The sequence below is a fragment of the Caloenas nicobarica genome, chromosome 5, assembly GCF_036013445.1.
Source record: "Caloenas nicobarica isolate bCalNic1 chromosome 5, bCalNic1.hap1, whole genome shotgun sequence".
Taxonomy (NCBI): Eukaryota; Metazoa; Chordata; class Aves; order Columbiformes; family Columbidae; genus Caloenas; species Caloenas nicobarica.
The window spans coordinates 24,465,075-24,490,000 of NC_088249.1; the positions used below are offsets into that span (position 1 = coordinate 24,465,075).

General features: G+C 48.4%; 1 protein-coding gene across 1 annotated transcript in view; it reads left to right on the forward strand.

The window, feature by feature from the left end:
• Positions 1–13,610: 13,610 nt before the first annotated feature.
• TMED10 (transmembrane p24 trafficking protein 10) overlaps positions 13,611–24,926 on the forward strand; it is a 15,804-nt gene continuing 4,488 nt past the window's right edge. The window contains exons 1-3 of the mRNA XM_065636958.1: positions 13,611–13,867; positions 17,916–18,036; positions 22,442–22,515. Of these exons, the coding sequence (XP_065493030.1) occupies positions 13,640–13,867; positions 17,916–18,036; positions 22,442–22,515 (423 nt within the window). The 5' untranslated portion in view covers positions 13,611–13,639. The remainder of the gene's footprint in view (positions 13,868–17,915; positions 18,037–22,441; positions 22,516–24,926) is intronic.

Here is a 24,926-nt window from a genome sequence, read left to right on the forward strand (position 1 = left end):
AAAGATGAAGGCTTTTCTGCCAGATCAACTCCTGGATCTGGTTTGCCAAGCAGCTGCATATAGTGTTGTGCTGGCACAACAGAGAGGATGCGAGCAAGTGCAGAGGACTTGGGATTGCTTAGATTGCTTCAAACAGCCCTGGCACCAAAAAAGTTTAACCATGGCCACACAGATGACCCCGAGCTAATAGGACTCCAGCTATCTGCTGGGGCTTTGTGAGTCCAAGCCTGGGACAAGTCTTTATGGAATTCCTTCGCTAGGACAGGCTTTAATGAGTGCTGGAGCTGAGCTCTAGCAGGAGGGCTTGGGCGATGTGGGAGTGACCTGGCCTTTTACACAGTATTTGAGTGCATTTGCACTTTCCTGCAGAACTGAGGGGGAGGCAGTTGGCTGCTCTCCTGTTCCAGTTTATCCTGAGTCTGTAACATTTTTCACTCCCTGAAGCATTTAGTTTCTTTGTGCACTTCTTGGTTGCTCTGATGCCAGTTCTGGCAGTTTTATTGGCATCTGCTCCCTGGGTGGCATCTGCTCCCTGGGCAGCATTCGCAGTGAGGTGCACCCACAGCAGCATTGCAGGGGGCTGTGTAACCACATTACTCGCCTCCTGTCCCTTCAGCCCAAGTGCACGCTGCCTGGTCAGCTCTACAGGGACTTGCAGAGATGCTGTGCTCTCCGTGCAAATCCTGTCCCTCCACACATGCCATATCTGTCCACATAATCTTTGGGATGCTCCCCTATATCCCAGGCTGGGCTACACTCATCCTCTCGGTGCTGATTGTCCTCTCCCTCCCCAGCAAGCCGGATCACTCTGGAGTGAGCCACTCGCTGCGATCGTGACTGTTGTGAAATAGTTGAACTTCCTACGGGAGCGGCAGCACTTGCCTGTCAGCCTGTGCCTGGCGCTCACAACGCCTCCAGCACTCCCAGCCCCGCTTCCTCCTCCCTGACGTGCGCACATGCACGCTGCTGCACGCACACTCGGCCCTCCTCCAGCAGCCTTCTGCGCCCGCTGGAGTCCCAGAGGCCAGGGTCTGCCCTGGGGAGTGTGCCAGTTAAGGGGATGCGGTGGTGTGCTGGGGGGTCTGGGGTTCCCAGCACTGATGGGGGATGCACGAGGAAGATGGATACGGGTCCTGCTGGGAAGACCCTAAGGGGGCAGCTCTACCACTTCAGCCAGCAGCTCCTTGGGTGGGTGGTGGTTGTACATGGATAACCCTGTGGGTTATCCTGTGCCCAGCAGTACCTCTTTGGGAGCAGCCAGGCGGCGGGCACGGCCTCTCAGGCAGGCACATGCCCAGGGTGGGGGATGTCGGATGCCGTGGCCACTGCAGAAGCTCGGCCGTGTTCCCAGGAGGTGACTCTTTAGGAAGTGGGTGCGTCCCGCCGGTGCTGCCGCCGGAGGCCCAGCGGGAGCTGCGTGGGAGCGAGGAGAGCCACGGAGCAGGCTGGGCCGTGGCATGACCCCCCGGTCATTAGGGAGAAGGTGACTTTGATGTGAGTCAGCAGCAGAGCTGGGCGCAGGGAAAGCAGAGTTCGGAGACCAGAGGAGGGAGGATGTGCCAACCAGCATCGTGACACGTCATAATCACTTTAGCTTCCAAATCCATGTTGTGCTATTAAATTTGCTTGCTTGTACAAGAAACAAAAGCAAGAGGCATTCCCCAGTACTCCCTTCAGGCAGTGGGCTCCAGCGCCTAACCCAGATGTTGGCAGACCCTGTGTGTGCCAGACAGAAGAAGAGGGAGTCCTGGTCTTGAAACCTCCTGCAAAAAATTCCCAAACCGGCAAGCCCAAGGCTTGCTGCTCTGCCTAGACAGCCTGGGACCAGGCACTGGAGCATCAGTGATAAAGCCACCACCCAAGAGGACCAGGCGTGGAGGAGCCACAGCCGCTGCAGGTGAGGAGCCCTGCAGAATGCCTCTGCTCCTCGCAGCTGGGAAATAGCTGTTGTGCAGAGGCCAGGCACCATGGCCAGCTAGCATGGGACAGGATCACCACTGGCCATTTACCACCTCATGCTTTATGTACAGGTCCGCCCACGGAGCAGCCCCTGGGATCTCACAGGGGCTTGGCCACAGTGTCAGACCATGGTACACCAGAGTGCCAGGAAGCGCGGGCAGTGAGGGCAGGAGCCCTCCGCTTCCTCTCCACCCCATGGGCTCCCCCAGCACGCTAACTGGCTCGCAGTGCTGGATGCTGAGCTGGCCCTGCCAGGCTCCTGCATGGTCCCATGGGCCTCCCGTGCATCCACGGAGATGCCAAGGGGAGGGCAGCCTCCTGCTGCTCCTGCTGCTGTGGCTGCTGCTGGTGCTGCCACCTAATGGAGCTGCTCCTCTTGCCTGGGTGAGATGAAAGCAGCAGTGCTCTGCACCAGCGGGCCAAAGCGTGCCCATGCCAGGCAGGCTGCTGCCTGGCTGTGCCCGTGCCCACGCTGGTGGGGAGCACGTGTGACATGCAGGTGCTGTAATGGGTGAAACCCTTGAGCGCATGTCACACCGCATGGCAGGGAGGAAACCTGCCCTCCCCACATAGACAGTCGCCCTTGAATCTTGCTGACATGCTCTCTCTCCATGCGCACACATGTACAGCACACCGGGTCTACGCGGCCACCGTGTGCGTGGAGGTCTCGGCTGCCAGGAGCGAGCATCCAAACCACTGGCTCGTGGTGGCTGAGATGGGGAAAGCATAGCAGCTCCTGAGCGATGCAGGTCATGGCAGGATGCTTTATATAACCCACAGCCACAGAGAACACCAAAATAGCTGCCTTCCTGCTGCTCAGTTCGTCTCTTCCATCAAACACGGATAAAATTAGAGCAGGCGGTGACGTGCACCTACGTCTGCGCAGGGACTCCAGGGAGACGGAGGGAGCCGGCTCAGGGCTCTGCCATTAGCGGCATAGCCTGCCAGAGCTTTCAAGTAAAATCCGTCAGTGAGGCTGGTGTGTGGCCGCATGGGACAAATGTGTGGAAGAGGAGGAGGCGGTGGAGGGGGGCACGGCTGCCGAAGGCGCTCGGGGACCGCTCAACGCCTCGTCACTGCCTTTTGGGAATGCAGGCAGAGCAATTGCATGCAAGCTGGGCTTCGCCGCTGCGCTGACCCTCGCCCTCCCGGTGCAGGCACCGCAGGGTTGGAACAGGGCTGCTGCCAAGGCTGAGCTCTGGACTGATGCATCTCAGAGGGCCAAGCCCCCGAGCAAAGGAGTGCCGGAGCAGGAATACTTCTGCCAGAGCTTTCGAGCAAACATGCCTCTGTGAGCTGGGACCCGGAGCTGCCGCTGTCCCCTGGGAGAAGACCCACAGAGCTGACCAGCCCCGCTCCATCTCTGCTGACTTTACAACCTGGCGGAGTCCCAGGCTATGTAGTACTGGAGGGTGGTGAAAAGCTGATTCAGAAAACACTGCGTGGAGGCTCAGACCCCTTTAAGAAAAAAGACTGAACAGGAAAAAAGAGCCAGGATAAAAGCCTAGGGTAGAAGCTGGAAAACAGTCACCTACATCCCTGTTTAGACACTCAGATAAGGTCTGAGCCTTTCACTGATGACATGAGAAACTGTGATTGCTCAAAGCCTCTGAATACCAGGTAAAAAAAATAGTGTAATTTTCCAAAGCACATGCAGAAGGAGGTACTCAACTTCTGCTCTTTCTTTTGCATGTGTTGGCTTTGTTTTTTATTATCTGGTTTACCGGTCTGAACAGAGGAGAGGGAGCCAGGAATGCAGTTGTCCATTGTGCTGTGACATTGCCACAGCCTGTGATCCTGGGCACAACTTTCCCTGACATCCACGTGTCTGTGTGGGTGCTTTGGGGCCCATCCTCCTCTCTGGGGCTAACATTCTGCATCCTGTTTCAGCTGACAGGCTAAGGATTCAGGAAGGTGAGCAAGTTAATATTTGTCAAACACTGAAGACAACTAGAGCCCTGGAGAAAATCTCTGTTAATCTTTATGGATAAGCAATGAAAAAAAGAAAAAAAAAAAAAGAAAAAAGGTTTAAATTTTTTTTGCTGGCCTGAGAGGCATGCCCACTTGTGATGGTAATTTATGCCCTGTCCCCTGGAGTTCTGCCACCTTCCCCCTCCACATCTGCCACACTGGATAACTCTGCTCTTAGAGAGGTGGCTCAGATCCCAGCCAGCTCCTGGAAGCAGGAATCGCAGATCTATGTAGCATATCTATATAGCAGCATGGCAATAGGCAAGCTTGGCAGCCACAGCAGCAGCTCCTCTCATTGACCTCGAAAAAAACCCCAAAACCACACAGAGCAAGTGGAATCTCTTCTTCTCCCCCACAAGTTCCTGGAGTTGAGTAGCTCAACAGGGGAGAAGCAGCCAGATGAGAGGAGGGATACCTGCATCATACTGTGGGGTCCCTCGTTACTCTGTCCTGCCCTCAGCCTGCCAAGGCCACCTGGAAGTTGCTCACATTTCCTTGGGAACATTGTTTGCTGAGTATCCATCACTGCCTGCTATCTTATCTCACCAATTTCTGAGGAATTGCCCTGCCATCCAAATGTCAGCCATATGGTGCAGAACAACCGGTGTGGTGTCCCTGTGTCCTCTCTTATCTTCTCCTTTGGCCCACTACAGGGCCGAGGGACGTGTGTGCCTGCACAGCGCACAGAATGACTGAAGTGACGCAGCTTGGTTGTGTGTGTTCAGTGAAGCAGTTCAGAAAGTGTGTTTGGAACTCAAAGGGCATCATGTGAATGTACAGCAAAATCCAGCCTCTCTGGATTAGTAACAAAGTCCGTGTGACTTCTCCCAGCTCCAAACACCTGCATCTGCATCCCCAAGACCCAATACAGCTTTGCGCCCCTGCAATGCTGCTCGGAGCAAGCTGCTGCCTGGTGCTGCACACACCAACTACTCCGTGTGCAGGCAGAGCTTCTGGTACTACCTGCCAGCTGGGCAGGGGGCATTCATCCCGTGGGTGCCCAGGATACCTGGTTGCTTAATTTCGCTGAAATCCCTGGTGTATTAGTAGCAGGAAGCCTCTCAGAGAGCAGAGAAGGCAGAGGTGGAAGGCACCGGCAAGAATGGGACAGGCCAGAAGGGCCCACAAAACGTGTCCTTTCTCCACAAGCCACAAATCACCCCTCCTCAGACCACACTGACTGTTGCTGAAGAGTTACGAGGCACCAAAGGCAGGTGAGGCAGCCATGGACCAGCCACTGGGAAAGCGGAGAGAAGGTCGCGCAGCTCAGTGGCACAGAACATGGGAAGCCTTTGGTGCTTCCACTGCACTCACAGCTCACCCGTGCCCTCTCCTGCACACCTCTTGAGGGATGGAAGAAGTAACACATGAACATATATTATCAGGCGTATTTGTTGCAGGCAAGGGCAGGAGAGCACTATGATACAGTCTGGGATTCCCCTGGGGCTGTTGGAGGACTCTTTTTTACTAGCGAGATCTCTGATCTCTGCTGGGATGAGATGAATGGGGAGCAGGATTAATTTACAATCCCTCTTACGTCACTTGTCGGAAGATTTAATGACTGGGATTTCCCTCCAGTTATCCTGGGGGAATTGGAGCTCATTTTACAAACTCTCCTCCAGTGTCAGGCAAGGAGCCATTCTCAGGCTGTTTCAGTCTCTTTAGAAGACATCAGGAATAAAAATTGTTTCCTATGAGCAGTAGCAAGGAGCAGCCTGGCACAACCATGCTCTGAAAAGGGTACTTTACAGCAGGAGCATCTTTCTCCTTAAACCCTCAGCATATTGCTCTTTCATAACTGTTCTGTAGCTCAAAATAACCTGTCCTGGCAGCTGGTGTTACTTGCATAAGGAGGAAGCTGAGGCCCTCAGTGAGGTCAAAGGGAAGAGCACCCTGTCTAGACTAACATCCCTGGGGATTTCAGCCCCAACCTCTTGGAAACCCCCTTGGTCCAGAACTGCCTTGGTGAGTCAGAGCCACTTGCACAAAGCCAGCACCAAGACAAACTCCAGAGCTACCCCTCCACTCTGACACCTCTTCTGTGACATACTCCTCTTGGGAAGGCTTCTGCAGGGCAAAGGAAATTTCCACGTTGCTTTTACCACTTGACCCGTATCAGCTCTTCCTAACCATTCTGCTGGACAGATGAGAATCTGCAGTTGCACATCCTATCCTTCTTTGTTGCCTGGTTTTCCATTCTCTCCAGTTAGAAGTCTTTCTTGTGCTGCTCACCACAAGGCCTCTCCACTAACACTCTCCATACTAGATGTTGCATGGGATGGTCAGCCACGTCTTTGGTGCTCACTAAGCCCAGTGCACCGGCAAGGCTCACAGGGCCCACCAGGAGTGTTTTCTTGCCTGTGGCCAGCACTGAGAAAAACAGTATCCGTGAGGTACCTCCTCCCTGGGTTTTAGGGTGCCTTCTGCACCCCCACCCAGCCCAACAGCCTGGTTTGCCCTTGCAGAAGGAACTCTGCAATGCAGAAGTTGCCCATCTGCACCGAGTGGCCACAGAGGCTGTGGTTTGGGTGAGCCATCCTGCCCCACAGAAGTCTTGCCGTAGAGGAGTTATTAATATTCCTGTTGCCCACGTGCCATGCTGACGAGCTTCCAAGGATAAGTGCTCTCCTCATGTGCCTGTGGAGAGAGGGGACTTCCCAGGCCTAATTCAATGCTTCCCATTCCTGCTTTCTTACACATCAATCTGTGCCGAGGCTATGAATATGTCCTGCTGAATCAGTGTTCATCCAGCCAACTTCCCCTTTTCACAAGGGGAAATATTTATAATCTAACTCTCAAGCCACCACACAGTGCAGCTGGTGGAAGACATCCAACAAACATCCCATCTAACTGCTGCCTTTGCTGCCAAGCCTCCTCCTGAGAGCTGGTGACTTGAGTAGCATTCAACTGCGCTGTTGGGGATATACATGAGGTAATATTCATTAAGCTGTTCATTAGATGCTGACCACTGTGATGAGCTGCATGAAGGAATGTTCCTCATGTAAATCTTCATATAATCAGCAAGGCTGTTCTGAGCTGGAAAAAAATCACGCCAGTCTGGAAGAATTAATTAACGGTTGTCTTCAGTGGAGAACCTGGCTTGGTACTCTCCATTGCGTTTAGCATGAAGCTATCTTTGAAATATATAGCGTCCCTGTGCATAAACGTTCTCTGTTTATTATTACCAGGTGGTAAGAGGATAATATAATTCAGAAATAGTGGCTCCATAGCTACAGCTGAGATTAATTTTCTGTTTAAAACAGGGATTTGAGCTCTCTCCTCTCTTGGTGTTCCCTCCTCAGTGTTCTTGCACTTGCGTGTTCGTTTAAGAAGGAAAGATCTGAGAACAGACAGGTACAAATGTTAAATAGCTGAGAAGATTAAAATTAGCCCTTGAAGAAATACAGCCTCTAGTAAAAAAACCTTTTTGACGTTTAATCATCACCATAGTAGAATAGTGGAAAGACTTCAGGCTTCCTGCACAGTAAAACCTTACTGCTATCATGTGCAAAGCCTACACAAGAATATTTATTTTTTATTTCCTGAGTATTTTTGACAATACTTTTGATATGTGAAAGTCCCTCTGGATGGTTAAATTTTCTTTCAAAAATGCGACTGAAGTCACAACTTGTCTTAACTGGGGATCATTTGGAAGAGTTGCACTTAAACACATTCATGTACAAACTTTTCTTTGTACCTACTCATGGATTTCTCTCAGTTGCTGTCTCCCCGCAGCTTGGGCAGCTGTCTTCCTTGAGAGTGGACTTGACTATGTACAACTGGAGGACAAGTTTTGTGACAGATAAGCTTTCAGTTACAAAAACCTGAAACTGATATAAGGAAATACCTTCACAGACATTGGACAGCGAGTCTGGAAAACATTTAATTAAATAATCCTGCAATATTAAAAAGCATTACAGCTTATATGGCTGGTAGGAACATCCAGATTTTTTGAAGTCAGTGTATGTTTTAAAAAGGATAGTGAGTCTTCTTCTGAGGTCCTCTGGCTAGCTCTAACTAGTAAAAATGTGATGCTGGAGTAAATATGTCCTGTCTTTCTGCTATGGGCTTCTCTGTTCTCCTATGTCACGTCTATCACTAGCCATTATCAGTGGAGGAGCTGGTCTGGGGGGTCTGGAAGCTGGTCTAGGGGTCTCCAGCAATTGACAGGGATGAGGTGAGTGAGTACTCCACCTGATCTGCAGGGAGGTGGACCTAGCATGGCCAACCACCTCTTATTTAAGGTGCTGTTCACTATAAATTGGCTTTATCTCTCCATTTCACTCACTTTTTTCATGAGTGAGGAGACTGGTCTGTCAGACTTGTACAGAGCAGCAATACATGATGTAACTGCTGATTAAACCTTTACTTCAGCATAAATCCAGTTTGAAGAAACCTGACGTGGGATTTACCTCACCACATTTAGATGTCTGGTTCAGGACGAGATCACCATCTCTCTAGAATAACCTCTTTTTCTCCATTGCTTGGAAAAGGGATGCAGCCCCCAAGCCCCATCAGCTGCAGAGATGGGTGTTCGATCAGTTGAATCTCAGTTCTAGTCTTTCAAGAGAAAGTAATCGTAAAGTAATGCCTCAAACCTTGAAATGTACCCTCTTTTGTGTTGTCTTGAGCCTGCACCGTGTTTCACAACTGAAAAACAAATAGTGGTATGACTTAACATTGAAGGCTTTGCCTGTTAAGACATGACAATACCCCAAGCCTCTGTTTTTTAGAGCTGTGGCTTAGGCGACAAAATTGCATGCAACCTTTTGGAGGGCTTCTTGAAAGGCTATATAAAAAGCAATTTCTTACCCTCCCTTAGTATTTTTATCGCAGAAGTCAGCAGAGGACAGGACAGGAGCTGGGGGATTGAGAGAAGGTAACAAGCCAGCTTCTTCTTGCGGAGGGTGGAGGTTTCTAGGCGGATTTGTTGTAGGTGTTTGCTGGGGAAGTTCATCCCACCGCAGCTGCTGGTGAGCAGGAGAGGCCAGTGGGTCCCTGCAGGCTGGGGAGCTCACGCGGTGCACGCTGCTGGGGCTTGGGCTGGAGCCGCCTGTCGGGAACTGGGAACGGGAACGGGCTCCCCTTGAGCTCCAGAAGGGCAGTAGGTGAAAGCTGCTGGGAAGTGAAGTGGGAGGTTTCCTCAAAAAGCTCAGAGGGAGCCTTGCGAGCCTGCCAGGCTATTGCTTGAAAGCCAAAATCCTGCAAGGCAGCAGGCAAAGTGCCGGGGAGAGGCGAGAGAAGTGTGAATGCTTGCAACCTCAGAGGGGTTTGTGTGTGACTGAACCTGGGCTATCTTGGATGAAGGATGTTTCGTTACTCATGTTTTAGGTCAAGCCACATACACTTGATTTCAAACAAAACCAATTCACATTTAGGCAGGTTTTTTAATTACTTTAGGCAGAAATCACTTCAGTCACTGGGTGAAATGGAAACAGATATGTATAAATATATTGTAATAATAGTTTGTCTCCTCACAGGAATTACCTTGTAAGCTTCCTGATCTAGAGGTCATTTTGTTCCATGCCTCTTACCCAAACACTATATATTTTAGCCATATGGCCAGCACACAGTACCTAGTGTCTCTGGGACAGATGATGGGGGGTAGAGCAGCACGATGCTGTTTTATGGCTGTTTAGCCACTGATTTATTTTTAGTTGATTGAATAACATCCCTATCTGGATTGTGATCACGATGGTGACTGTGATGGTTATATCCTAGCAATGAGTTCAAATATAGCCCCTTAAATGAAGAAGCCTTGCACTTTCCAGAAGAAGTGAATAAATAATTTTGCATGGTTAGTAAAAACAGTGATTAGCATCGTAAAGCATATGTAGCTTTTATAGAAGTTTCTCAGTAGCTTGTAGTGGATTGCCAGGTGCAAGGCAGAACGCAAATGGATTAGAGTATAAAAGTAAGTCTAGAATAGTTTTAAAGAAGAAAATTGTTTCAACATTTTATTCTCTAAAAGAAGAAAATGCAGAAATGCCACAGCAGCTGACGCAGAAACAGTAAAAAAAAGTCTAATTACATAATTCACACACATTCATACACATTGTTCAACAGAGACAGCAAATTAGTGTTGTTTTCTGCCATTTACCATAGATAAAGGATACATTTTAGTATGGCAATAATCGACTACTGTCAACACTCTGTGAACTTCTTTGTCTGTTGGGAAAAAATTAGAAATATGGTTGGAAAGGGCATATTTTCCTCAGTGGCCATTGCTGCCTCAAACTACAGAGATACCTGAAGGTTTCCAGTGCTCCTTTGTTAACAAAGGGCTGAAAGCTGAATAACTCATTGCTCTCCTCATTATTTTCAAGGCAGCAATGAAACCGCATTAGGGATATTTGGAAATATAAAAAGTAGAGATGACCAAGATGGTTTAAATTTTGACAATGTATCATGATTGGCAGATGACAGGCTAATATTTGCTTTGGGAATACACCATCTGGCCACGCACTCATGGCAGCGAGAACGAATGCCTGCTTCCAGCTAATTGCTGAGGTCCCACAATGCGTAACACGGCAGATGAGGCTGAAATAGGTTATCGCTTCATCTTGACAGTTGTGTAACAAGTTATCAATCTCTTCTCCTGTGTTAAGTGTTTCAGAATTACAGGAAGCATTTCATTTTGCCAGCCTCCGCTATGTGGAAACGTTAAGGCATGTCCCTGCAAGACTGTTATTTCTAAATCTGCAGCTGAAAAGATCTTAAAATGCTTTTCCTCTGCTAGAAGTTACTTTGCACGCTCAAGAAATGCCGCCCCATTGCGTGTTTAAGTGCTTCAAAGAGTGAAAAGCTGCAGATTGCAAAGAGCCCGGCAGCAGCTCAGTACCGCTTTATTTCACAACACGCTGAAGCACTGAAGAATCTCTGATGGGGTTTTATAATTAGATCTGAACTTGCCAGCGTGGCAGTTTCTAGCATAATGCGTCCACACGAGAGAAGGCTACAACAGAAACAGGGAGATAAATTTATTGGTCATAAATGTAACTCGTCTAAAAATGTACCATGACAAAATGGCCATGACGGGAAGAGATTGTATTCAGTTACGTATTTGCTCTTCAGTGACTGACTTCAGACTTTTAGAAAATGAGACTACCTTAACATGAACGAGCCCCTTTCTCTGATATTTTCCCCAGAAAATAAGGCATTATTGAATGTTTTAAACATGCTAGCAGACTGGGTATGTATCATTGGCATGAGGAATGTTCTGCACAGAAAGATTTGTCGTGCTGTGCGTGTTTCATCAGGAATTTCGTGGTACAACATTACAACATTTCATATCTTCAACTTCTAGTAATCCATGTTTCTTAAAGCTTGTGAAATAATAGCTATTTCTGCCTTAAGCACTGCAATGGAAAGAATGTTTTCGTTGTGCAAATACACTTTGACATATTGCAGGAGGAGCTAAATATTTATTTTGCTAGAGTTAAGCTTCCAAATAATTTAATTGTCCAAGTAATGAAAGGTTTGTGAACCAATAGGAAAAATAAAGATGTATTGAAATGTACAGCAAGGGACCATAAATCCCATTTCAAACAATGAACTGGACCTTGAAGTAAAGTAATGGACTAAACTTTTGAGCACAGTCAACCTTCACTTAAACGATACATGCTCTGCTAAGGAAAATTGTGTTTCCCTAAATGCCATTTAAATTAAGGTCAAAGGTCTAGTGTTGGGAAGGTTCTTGTGTGAGGGTTCTCTTGATTTCCCTCCAAGCAAGGAGGTCACTCCACCACTGTACAGTTGGGCTTAGTTTCTGTTCTTGCACATGGAGGGCTTCTTCGTATTGTCTTGGTAAATAGGAGCACAAGGATATGAAAGCAGAGAGCTGTTGTTTCCAATGCTCTGGCCACGGTGTCTTGATCCGCACGTGAACATCCACACACTAGGTTTGCTGCTTTAAGCCTTTTAAGATTGAAGTTTGTACTGACTCCTAGTTACTGCTTGTCATTAAAGATGTGTTTTGCCCTGAGAGAGAACTGGTGATGTTTAAGAAATAAAAGTGAGACAATGGTGTAGTGTTGTTTGTTTTTGTTTTACTTAAGCTAATAGAAATAAAAGAACTTTTTTACTTTCTAGCAATGTTACTATCTGTCATGGTTTAATCCCAGCTGGCAAATAAGCACCATGCAGCTGCTCACTTGCTCCCCCCTGGTGGGATGGGGGAGAGAAACAGATGAGTAAAAGTGGGAAAAAGTGGGCTGAGATAAAGACAGTTTAATAGGTAAAAGCTGCACATGCAAGCAAAGAAAAACAAGGAATTAATTCACTCCTTCCCATGGGCAGGCAGGGGTTCAGCCAGCTCCAGGACAGCAGGGATCCATCACCGTAACAGTTACTTGGGAAGACAAACGCCTTAACTCTGAACATCTCCCCCTTCCTTTTTCTTCCTCCAGCTTTATCGACTAAACGTGACACGATATGGTATGGAATATCCCTTTGGCCAGTTCAGGTCAGCTGTCCTGGCTGTGTCCCAGCTTCTTTATGCAGCCCCAGCCTCCTCGCTGTGTGGTGGTGTGAGGAGCAGCAAAGGCCTTGACTCTGTAAGCACTGCTCAGCTATAGCTAAAACATCCCTGTGTTATCAACACTGTTTGCAGCACAAATCCAAAACGTGGCCCCACACTAGCTACAGTGAAGAAAATTAACTCTACCCCAGCCAAAACCAGCACACTATCCATTCCTTTCTTCCTGCCTTTCCTTACACCTCAACATACCCAAATATTTGCAGCCCATCCCAGTAGCCGACTGCAGCCGTGGTGGTCATAACCACACACCCGGGAGATCTGCCTCCCCCGGTCCCCAGCACAGCAAGTCGCTTGTTCCACTCGTGCAGGTTCTCCCCGCGGTGCCGCTCCCTGGGGTCCCTGCAGCAGGGCCGGGGAGGAGGGGGTCGGTGGCGTGGGGCCGGGGGGAGCAGCGGTCCAGAGCTGCTTGGCGGGTTATTTAGTGCTGTGGTCCTAGAGAGTAAAACAGACCAAGTGCAAAAAAAGAGGAAAAAGCAGATCTGAGCACGTGTCGGAAAGGGAGAAAAAAAAAAAATTCTTCAAATATCTTTAAAAGTCATCATAATTTTATCTGCTGTTAAAACCACTTGCATACCTCTGCTGCTATTGTATTTGGAGGACGCTGACCCAGAAAAGTGAAACATCTGATAAAACTCTATTTTCTTGCCCGAAGAGGACCAGAGGAAAACTACTTAGAAATTAAAAAAAAACAACACACACACACAAAAAACCCAAAATAAACCTCCACCGAAACAGCAAGTGCATCTCTCAGAGAAGGAGCTGGGGGGTGCCCGCTGTGCAGAAGGCTCTATGAAATTGAGACTGCTCGTCCACCCTCAGTATGCTCCTCTGCATTGGAGCACCGTTTGATTTTTTTTTCTAATTCATTTCTTTAATGGATGAAATTCTTATGAATCATTATCATCCCTTAATAATAATGAATTAATAAAATTAAACATTTATTTAAGAATTAAACCCCGCACCCGAAGCGACAAGCTTCAGTACCGAGGTGCAGCACACCCGCGCCCCGAGCAGCGGGCGGCACGAAACCGCGGAACCCCCCCGTGCGTGGAAGCCGTGGGACGATCCTCCCACCCGCCCCGGCCCCGCCCTGGCCCCGCCCCCGTGACGCCGCGGCGTTGCTGGTCACGTGTGGCGGAGGCCCGGCCCGCCGCACCCGGAGCCGCCGCCATGCCGCTGCCGCTGCCCGGCCGCCCCCGCCTGGGGCAGGCCCCGCTCCTGGCCCTGCTGCTGCTGCTGCTGCTGCTGGTGGGCCCGGCGCGGCCCATCTCCTTCCAGCTGCCGGGCAAGGCGCGGAAGTGCCTGCGGGAGGAGATCCACCGCGACACGCTGGTCACGGGCGAGTACGAGATCGGCGCCCCGCCGGGCTCCTCCACCGGACCCTCCGCCAACCTCAAGGTGCGGCCGTGGCGGGAGCGGGAGGGAGCGTGAGCCGGGGCGGACGGCGTGGCCCCGCCTCCCCGGCCGCGCGTGGGCGGGGAGTGGGTCCGGGTGACGTTTTCCACGCGTGACGCCGGCCCACGCGTGGGTTCAGCGCGGGCCTGGCCTCCTGCCGGCGGGGCGCCGGGGAGGGACGGGGCAGAACCCGCCTCGCGTTAGAGCTCCCCTCGCCCGGGGGTTCTGCCATCCGGACATCGGGGGGCGAGGGAGCGGGGTGGGCGTTTGGCTTGACCCAAATACCGGCTTTTCCCCCCCCCCCCCCAAGATCTCATCGCAGCGGCCCCTCCCGCCGCGCCACGGATAATCCGCACGCGTGGCTGCGTGGGCCGGGCCGCCGCGATGAGGCCGCGTGAGCGGCTGGCACCGTGTGAGCAGGAAGGAGCCAGGCTGACGTGGCTGTGCGCACGGCGGCCGCCGGGGCGGGCGAGGGGGGGCTCGGAGGCGAGGTTTGGGTTCGCAGAATGGCTCTTCCCATCGTGCCGTGTGGTGGCTTGCGTGGACTTTGAGGAGGCAGGTGTTTGCTGCGGCGAAGAAAATGATGCTGAAGGATATTGAGGGAGGATAGGGGAAGGGTCAGCAGAATGTATGTGACTGATACACCAATGGGACAAGCAGCTGTTAAAACTTCAATAGCTTCACTTTAATTCTGTCCACAATTTGCCTTCCCTGGTTTTCTACAAATTTCTCAACTAGTTGAGTCAGGTCTGTTGCTACACAATTAGTTCATGACAGCTTTTTATCTGTTTTTTTTAATTTCTGTCTAAGCTCCCAAAGGCTTCAAAAGTAAGCACACAGAGACAAGATGATATGCTCAGGAATCTGTGAAATCAGTGTTATTGAATGAGTATTTGAGATCTCCTGAAATCAAGTTTCCAGCATCTGCCTACAGATGCCCAGAGGCTTTGGGTTATTGGCAGTCATGCTTGGTTATGGCTAGAGAAGGCTGTTTCTGGAGTCTTGCTGTTTTAAAAGAATTTGTTCTGCTGTTCTAACATCGTTTGTGAGAGGAAACTTGTCTGTGTATGGGCAGAGCCAGCCAGCTTTAATGCTTTAAAGTATTGCTGTGGTATTTGCCTGAGAAGGTGCATGTATTTCAAATCGAGTGCCATGTTCCCATCTGGCTCTTACTCCTTGGTGATCAGGCCTCCTGATTCCCTGCTTGCCCATTCTTAGGTCAACTGACCCCACGGTCTCTTCCAAAATTCACTTTTATGACAGAGGACTTGTCTAGGGAGGTGGTGAAGCAATGGATCCCACACTTGGGTCTTAGTCTGGCTTTGCTACTGAAGCTGGTATCCAGGTAGGACTGCTCATACAAGTTCTATTTTATTCTAACTGCAAAATAAATAAATAAAAAATATATAAAAGCAACCATCCTGTACTGATTTGAAAAGCTACAAAGGAGAAATAATAATTTACGCAATTCTTGCTTTCCTTCTTATTGTTCAGGTATGCTGTGGCCTCCTGACATGCTGGGCCTATTTTAAGTGCTGTAACCCCTCTGCCAGGTGCAGACTTTGAGTCTGTGTGAGAAGAGTTAGTTCAGGGCATCATGTCTGCAGGTGGTCGCTCTCCTTCTGCACTGGATGGCCTGCTTGGGTCCCCTGGACCGGGCCACCGAACGTAGGCGGTTGGTAGTCAATCCTGGCCAGGCTCAGTGCAGTTTCTGCTGGTGAACTAAGCTGTGCGCGTGTGATAGCCTGGTGTGAACAGTGGCCCCCTCTGTTTCGGAGGAGCCCGGGGGCTCTGCCAGCTGCCTGCCGAGGGGTGGCTGAGGTCTCGCTTGGGCCCGGCCACGTGCCCCTGCCCCGTTGTGCAGGCTGGTGGTTTGGGAAACCGTCGGGCTGTTTGTCAAGGGCGAACAATGCCCTGTCTGTAGGGGATTGCGTTACTGTAAATAACGTTAGAATAGCATGAAAAATCCTTTTCAGGTCAACTCCCCCACAAGTGTTCTGCCTGGGCTATTAGCAGCTTCTCCCGCCCCCGCCTGCTGGCTGAATTGGCAGTGGATTTGGCTGATTTGGATAACGCTATTCAGTTCTGATGAAAGCAGATAGCAGAGCTTTTACTGTCCAGAATCCTGTTCATGAGCAGGCTGTTGCTAGAGCTGCAAAGAGCAAAAATGGATCAAGCTTCATAATATCCTCTAGCTAAAGATTGGCTCTGGTTTCTACAAAGCCGTAAGGAGATAGTGCTCAAAATAATAGGGACATTTGAGAACTTTCTTCACTGTGTTCTTGTCACCACTTCTGGGGATGGAGAACCCAGTGTGCAGATTATATGGTATTGCACTGACGAAGCATCTCAGTTAATCAGGACTGCTCCATTAAATAGTGTGCACCGTATGGTGGCCAAAACTCATTTTATGCTGTGTCTGCGTGGTGGGATGTGGACAGTCCTGTACTTGAGTGGGGCCTGCTCGCTTGAGCCAAGTGCCTCCAGAAGTCTAGTGGCTTCCAGACAGGAGGTAGCTTGTGGCAGGGGGGTCACAACACACCTGCCCACACGTGACTGTGCAGGCAGCTTTCGTCTGCTTGCCGCTTGAATACGGGTAGAGCTCTGAGAAGGAACTGCAGCGCGGGAGGAGAGTGGTGCTCCTCATTGTTCTTGGATGCAGACAGATACCATATGGCACAGGGGAAGCTACAACAAATCCCGTAACAGACAATTACAGGATAATCTGTATGTAGGGGAAACCTGTTCCTAAAGGCTTGCTTGCTATGGTTTTATACCCTGAGGCATGAAGATCTATATACTTTATTATTTTTCCTGCATAATGCAGCAGCTGTCATTATCCATGTGAAGTTCTATGCCTGTTCTGAGTCCAAGCAGGCTGCCGGCATCAGTGGTACCCCATGGCAGGGAGTTAGGTGTTCTAATAGGAAGAAATAAGAGTGTTTCCTTAGAATAATTTTGGGTACATAGCCCTTCTGTAGGACCTTTGTACAGGGAAACAAGGCTGTTTTTCTATTTTAAGATGGAGTAAAGGAGAATGTCTGACTTCCCTTTTCCATACTACAAATTACTTTGTACTTCTGTCTTACGTACCTTTAAAATTACTCCCAAGCATTTTAGTCTCTTCACCTCGAAGACTTTCAAAGTAACTTTAGCACCCATGCTTTTTCAGACATACCTGTGGAAGGACAGAGTTGAGGGAAACTGGGAAGCATTCAAGTGGAACACACACTGTCGATTTTCACACAATATTGTAATGACTTCATTTTTTTCACCCCTCTCCGTGATCAGAGTGTTTCAGCTGGAAGGACCCTTTAATTGAGCACAGTGATTCTCAAGTCTGCCTCATGAATTGTGATTCCTTTTTTTTACTCTTTGTTGAAGCATTTTTTTAGACCTTCTTCAGTTTTTGCCTGTTCTTAGTAATTTCATAGACTTAGCACAAAGCAGTCATTATTCTGTCTGTGTAGTCTGAATTGTCCTCTGAAGTGGCCACTTTTATGTATCTTGGCACCCAGGCCTTGTATAACTCAGGGTCGCGCTGGTAACTCACTTCTAGAGGAATAGATGTGCCCTTTTGTCTTCTGGGGAATGAGTCTCTTTTGTCTTGTAGAGCTTCTCCATATCTCTCTTGCTGTGGGAATTTATGAGTTTTGCTTGCAAAAAGACAGCAAGGCATGACAGTTGGGTTCAGCTGGAGTTCGTAAATGTAGCCTGTATTCAGAAGTTATAGGAGGAAGAGGAATTGGTGTGGTTTTGGGCTTCATTGGTCGGTTGATTGTTTTGTTTTGTGGTGTGGGGGTTTTTTGTTTGTTTTTGTTTAATCTAAGAGTCAATAAGTACCTTAGAGGCAGTCTGACTTTGTCACCTCCTGGAGTGGGGATGAGGAGGGGAAGAATTGATATAGTTGCGAGGAAGTAGGGAAACTGTTGAAAGGAGAAAGCATTAGATCCAAAGGGGATGCTACAAGAACTCTTCCTGCATAGCACAGACAGCATGAGCCTGTGGCAGTGAGGTGCTGTGTTCCTCATCCTCCTTATCTCTCTTACAGATAACTGACTCGGCTGGGCACATCCTGTATGCCAAGGAGGATGCCACTAAGGGCAAGTTTGCCTTCACCACTGAAGACTATGATATGTTTGAGGCCTGCTTTGAGAGCAAGCTCCCTGTGGGTAAGTGAAGTGACAGGTCTGTTGGCTGCTTCACGTTCATGTAGATGTGTGGATTAGGAGTATGAGTAAAGTGATCCTGAGTGTGGTCTGCAGGTCACGGGGCAGTCTCACTGCAGAATATCTGCCGTCAGTGTTGCGTTTGAAGTTAAGTAATCCTCTGTGGCTGTCGTGCTTGGGTTTCCTCTGAAAGCGGAATCACGTGTTCCTGCCGCAGAGGTCACCACAGCCGCAATGAGCGGCAGTACCAGGGAGCAAACCAAACCTCTTTTGCCTTTCTCATGCTTCTCCCTATCTTGCAGTCGAGCCAGGACAGAGCAGGATGCCATCATCTCCAGGACTCTGTCTTTCTCCCCAGCTGGCCATCTTTCCCCCTTTGGTAGAACATGATCTCTCTACAGTGTGTACTTGGCAGCAATCCTGCATTAGGCTAGCTAGCAACCATTTTCTGGGTTTGTAGGGTGTGTGTATAGGGAACGTGGCCTTGATTTGCACCCAGAACTGCTCTCTAAGTGGTCAATAAAAGCGGATATGAGCAGAACATCAGCCTTGCATTTGTACTGCAGGGATGGTTGCCTAGCAGGCGCTGAGGCTGTTTCCTGTGAGTGTGACGCATGTGCTGCTTTGAGCGGCTGGGCTCAACTTCAGGACAAACGTGCTGAAAACAGCCAACATGTGGGCTCTGGTCTCATTTGTGGTGGCGTGAGCACATGCAGGTTCATAGGTGCTCACATTTTTTCGTGGTCACTGTCAGAGTTCTGCTCCCTAGACCTGGTTCTTCTTAGGTCTTATCCTAAAAGTTCCCAGAGCATTTCACAGAGCAGCGACTAGCAGCATTCCTCATATCTCTTGAAAGGCAGCCTCTGGTTGGCTGTTCTGCTCCACATATAAGATAATTTGCAAGTTGAAGAGAACTTTCCAGAAAGAGAAGCCTGTCTTCTTTGTTTGGATTGGGAGAGATCTGGCTTGTAACACTTCTTCCATAGTATTTTACAGATAAGACAGTGACCCCAAATGCTCAGGATTTTGCTTTTATTTCACTCCAAAGGTAGGGCTTCCAAATGCTCCTTAACGCATCGAGACATGCAGGCACTGGTGACTCATCTAGGAGTCACGCCTGCTATTTACTGTCCAACACCTGGCTATTTGAGAGGTCTCCAGACAGTCGAACAAAACCTTTCATAGCTTCCGTGTGGTCACACACCGAAGTGCGAAAGGCTTCTTTCTTTAGTTGTGTCTAGACTTTTATTTCAGTGCTTGTGACCAGAGGTTTCTTGCCTAGACTGAGCCGCTTACAGCTCTTTTGATTGTAGCAGATGTTTGTTACCTGGCTCCCTTGTATTGTTGCAAGTTTGTTTTAAAGCTTTCGGTACTCATGAGGATAAAATATTTCTAAGTGTAGCTTCTCGCTGGTGACCAGTGGGGTGTTGAGGTGCCAAAATCTAGAGCTGTTCAATTAAACAGCTGAATCCTCTTCTTGGGACTTTCTCCTTGGGAGGCTCCAAGCTGCCATTTTCTTTTTGGATCTAGATGCCCCAAATTCCTTGCTAAAGAGAGGTGCTGCATGATGAGTATTTCTGGATTTTCCATGCCTGTGCTGGTAATCGAGGAAGTATTAAAGGGAGGCGGCATTGCAAGGCTTGATCATCTGCAGGACTTGGTTAAGGTACTGTGGAAGAAGTAACCACATCACAAGGAAGTGCCTTGTTTCCTCTATAATAAGGTCAGAATGGAAATGGGGGAATGGACCAAGCGCTGTTTTATCCCCATGTTTGTCTTTGAAGGTTGGGGTTTTTTTCCACAGTCTCATCAAGTGGTCAGGACTTGAAGTGCGGCGGACAAGGAGGATGTTGGTGGAGTACTGGAAGAGAAAAACTGTTGGTAGAGGAAGCCCAGAGCCGTTGGGGCCTGCGGGGTCTAAGCAACTGGGATTTCTCAACCCTTAACCACAGAAATAAGGAAGGAGAAATGAGAAGATCTTATTTAGAAGGTCCACCTTATGAGAGTGGAGGAGTTCTTAGGGTGCTGCTTGGAGCTCTGGGTATTTGCATGATGGGCTTTTTTACCCTCTCCCAGCATGGAGTGGTCCTGTGCTCCTGACCAGTGCTCTGTTTCCAGGCACGCTTACTTTCTCACCATATGCTCATCTCTGAGAAGAACAGCATAGCCTGCACTACGTGCTCCCCTGCAGGGCTCATCCTGTGTGCTAATCTATACCTCTTTGCTCCTTCTATAATCCTTCTCTTCCCAAACTTTCTCAAGAGTGTTATGGCACATTTTTTCTGGAATTCCTATGGGAAAAGTTTTTGACATCCAGTTCAACCATCCTGTTTTTCCACTGACTTTGCAAATTAGGAGCTCCCCTAATCTCCCAGGAAACAGTTACGTGCTCATGTGAGATGACCTCCTGGGGGATGTAGGCATCAGTTTAGTTCAAGATCTCTGGGACTTAGTAACTGTTTTTCTCTTTGCTGCTGATCCAGTCTGCTCTGGTGAGCCCTGGCTGTAGAGAGTTGCTGAGAATCTGATGACCATGAAGGGAGCTGCTTAGTGCCTTGGGCTCAGTAAACATGTAGAAGAGCAGCCTGAGTTTTTCCAGGCCAGTCTCTGACAATGTTAACCTCTTGCAGAATGTCTGCTTTCCATCCCTTTGCACCCAGCAGCTCTAAGTTTTCTACTTTCTTATTGCCTCTTGGCAGCTCTCCCAGCCTGACAAATTAATCCTTCCAGTTCTATTCTGTTCACTGGCCTTTTCATCTTTCTCATCTCTTCCTGGAAGCTCCAGCTCTCCACCCAAGTTGCTGTAATTTAAACAACATTAAAAAAACCTCTCACTGAACTGTGTGCTTTGGATTTTCTTCTGCAGCTACAGTTGGCTGTCCTACCTACCAGTTTCCAGGCATGCTGATATATGTATGGCATAAGTGGTCAAAACTTGTCGTTGGACAAAGGAATACTTGGTGGTCATATACAGCCTATCTGTTAAAGAACATTGCCAGGATTTGCGTTTGTTCTTATAGTAACCAGTCTTTTATAAGAAAACAAAAAAAATTCCATCCTAATCTACCATTGAACTCTTGCATAGCTGAGTTTGAATTTTCAGCTCTTCTATCCCTCAGGAAATTTAAGAAAAGTTTTGTAGTTGATATGGATCATCTTGTCAGTAGGTTATTCCATGTTCTGCTAGCAGTAGAAGGTGGAGGTGATTCTACTCAGGTGTTGAAGAGCTGTTCAGTGGGTAGACAGAAAATTTGGGGATGTTGTATTGAAGATCTGGAATATCTTCCTAGCTCCAACTGGAGTGACCCAGTGTAACCTGTACATTGAATTTGTTTGTGGACTGAAGAAGTGTCCACCTGGCAGCCTCCTAAGGCAAAGTGTGAGTATTGGACATGCTCCTGGATTAAGACTCTGAATAAGTGAATTCAGATCTTGTGTTTTGCTGGCAGCCAGCTGAGGAAAACTGTATGCCCCAAAGTTCTGGGATTTGGGTATGTGTTACATACATACGTTTCCTTGGTGGGTGGTGTAGTGGAGTATGATACTCAGGTCAGCTGATGTGCTGCATTCTTTAGGGTATCTTACATGCCTATCCTATATATTTCCTTTCTCCTCTTGTGAGTGTTGTCAGATGTGACAGTCTGTAGCAGTTAAAAGAAGCTATTAGCCATAGTTGTCCCTAGCCTGGGGAGTACAGCCTTAAAAGATCCCTGCTGTGCTGTTGACTACAGCCTTACCCTACTTGCTGTTTGTACAGCTCCAGCTGCAGTTCTCTGAAGTGGCATTTTCCTGGCTTCAGAAGCCCCCTGCTATCTTGTGGTTTGCATTAGCAGTGTGAGTCTTAGACATATGAGCTGTTTATTCCCTGAAAATATATGTTGGTAAAGGGATTGCCTTCATTTCTGCAGATACTGCAGCATGCGAGGGTCAGTAGTCTCCATATGCCATATTCCTTAATTAGACCAGTTTATCTTCTGCTCCTTCAAATGTAAAATCACCTACCGCCCCAGTAACCTTGAGAAGTTGTCAGTGCTCTTCCCGCTAGGAGGAAAGTGGGCTTTTCAGTTGAATATTTGTCCCTCTGGTGACTTGTCTTTCACCAGGCTGTCTCATAGCAGCTGGTATTCATCTTCTAATCCTCTGCAGTTTTTACAGTGATTTGCTTCCTACACACACTTAGCACTTTTAGTTACAGCTTGTTCTCATTATCTTTGGGAGGCTCTCCTTCAGCCAGGATTTATTGTGAAGTCTCTGTATTTTTAGGCTGGACTGTGCTGCCTCCGCAGTTAGCTATAGACATGGAGGGAGGGGAGGGATGTTGTGAGTTCTTCCTCAGTGGTGGGGAGAGCTGGCGATTTCCTGGCAGGCTGAATGTTTTGCACAATGAATCCTTTCATTATGCTTCCAGGAACAGGGAGGATGCCGGACCAGCTCGTGGTTCTGGATATGAAGCACGGAGTTGAAGCAAAGAACTACGAGGAGGTATGTCCCCTGGCTGCCTGCACTGCAGGCTGCCCTTTCCCAGCACTCATGTGATGCCATTTGTAGATCTGGGGCTCATGATGGGAAGCTGTTTTCCCAGCGGTGATGAAAGCCTGTCTGCAACCTACAATTCAAGTGAGGTTTTGTGTGTTAGGGGAGAAAAAAAAAAAGGACAAACATCAACTGAAATTAATTCTCTACTCTGGGAACTGGGCCTAATGTGTGAATTTCTTTGCTAGGACAGCGTGACCCAGCTTCTGGGCATAGGTATTAGAGGCAACAGGAGACTGAGATGGGAATTTTCTCCAGCCTCGGCAGCAGAGGACGTTTTAGGTTAATATAAGACCCTGCTGAAGGTCAATTCACATTGTTACTGTTCTTACCCTTCCTGACTGTAAGATGTACTGGCTCAACAGCCCTGAAAAGGTGCTCGTGGGTTCCTAAGAACTGGCAGTGTATCAGTGCAGAGGTGTTTGGCAGAGTAGTAGCTGGTATGAAAAAGGTATTTGGTTTGAAGGCGTGACACTGCAAATAGGCATAGAGCCTAAATGTTTCCATCTTAGGAGAACAGAACTTTCTTAGACGCAAGAGCAAGCTCTGTAGAATTGCAGTTGCTTTGTGGCTGGGACGGTACTGGCTGATTTGGATGCTGAATTTCGATGGCTGCTAAAATGCATTTGGCTTAGTAGAATTTGGGGTCAATCAGCCCCTAGCACAGACCTTGTTCCTGAGAAAATGAGAGTTGTTGGTGGAGGAAGCTTCCTGAAAATGATCGCTGTGCCCACTGTGCACAACAGCGTGGGAGATGCCTTGGGAAGGAGAGTGGGTAGCAGAGGAGGCTGTGTATGGTGCCAGTTAGGAAATGAACACATTTCTGAGGTAGGCATGCTGGAGTTTTTTTATCCTTTTAAGTTTTGGGCCAGCTGGTCCTACATAGCTTAAGTCAGTCTAGAGCACATCCTACATGAAGAGTAAGAAAGTGCTTGGAGTCAGGGAAGAGCAGAGCAATCATTGGTCCAGCTGTCTAGCAACCAGCTACTGAAGGGATTACAAGATGTTGAAATCTTACGGGATGACCCCGAGAGCGTAACTGGGAGGATTATGTTGACTACATTTACAGAATCTCTTTAAATACAACCCCACAGCACACTCTTGAGTTACATTACTGTAGTGCCACCTAGAAGCATTGTCCCTGTACAGAAAGGTTCTCTTATGCGTGTGTATCTACACACTCACTAGCTGTACTGATAGGACTGTCTTGGGATAAAAGTAAGTACGCATTATGCTCGTCAGTGTAGTTAGACATGGACAAACGTGGGAAAAGAAGGATTTAGACATGCAGTCCCACCTGATACCAAATGCAGATCTTGGCAGCAATGGCAACCATCCTTGACTTTTGAGGACCTCTCAAGAGTGGCAGACTGTGTTGAGCCTTGTTGAGCAGTATGTCTGCAAAGCACTCAAACGGGTTTAGTGTTTATACAGCTGCTACAGATGTTTAGCCACACTGCTTTGCAGTATGATTTATATTTTTCAGCCTCTCCCTCCCGAGTTGCTGCCTTTTTGAGCCTTTTGCTTGTGATGTCCATCTGCTGTAAGGTACGAGTGGCCTGTCTTCCCCCGGAGTTGTTCTTGTTGAATTGCTGCAAGGAGACTCAATTCAGGGAGTCGAACAAGGGGCACTGACACTGTCCTGCTTGTGCATGGGTATATGCAGTCAGAAGAAGGGTGATATCTAAGTCTGGCTTCCTAAGCTTTCATGAGCCAGACATTCTTGGAGCAAAGTAACTGGGAGAGTGAGCTGGGTTCAAAAACCTAACTTCATGGCAGTGTCATACCTGAGGTCTCTGGGGTAGGGAGCAATAACTTTCTCCATTCAATAAGTAGAAATGAAGGTAGTGAAAAGACTTTTCAGAGGGCACCAAGAAGGCTTGACAGTCTTCCTTTCCAGATCAGCTACTCCTTGTCAGCTCTTGGCTATAGCATGTCTTTTCCTATGCTAGGAAGCGAGTTAGGCTTTGACAAATCTGTGAGTGGCCCCTGAGAAGTTCAGCAGAGTTCTTGTCTTGGTTGTTATGGTAGTCCAGATGTTCCTTCAAGGATGATGGTGTTCCACCACCACAGATGCTTGGTGGACTTTTTACAAAATCCCTTGGAACAGCTGTGCATATCAGCTTCTCTAAGGATGAAGGAGGTTCCAGAATGTGTGTCTTGGGAGTACATGCAGGACTGAAAGTAGCTATCAGATGTTTCTAGCCTTACCTATTAAGAGCAGCTGAAGGGATGCAGGATGGAGCAGATAAGCCTTGTTTGTTTTGTTTTGTTTTCCCAGTAGAACTTCTGTAGCCCTCTGTGAATGAGGAAAAGTGCCTCCAGGAAGATAATGGAGCTGGTCACTGCGGGGTTAGCTT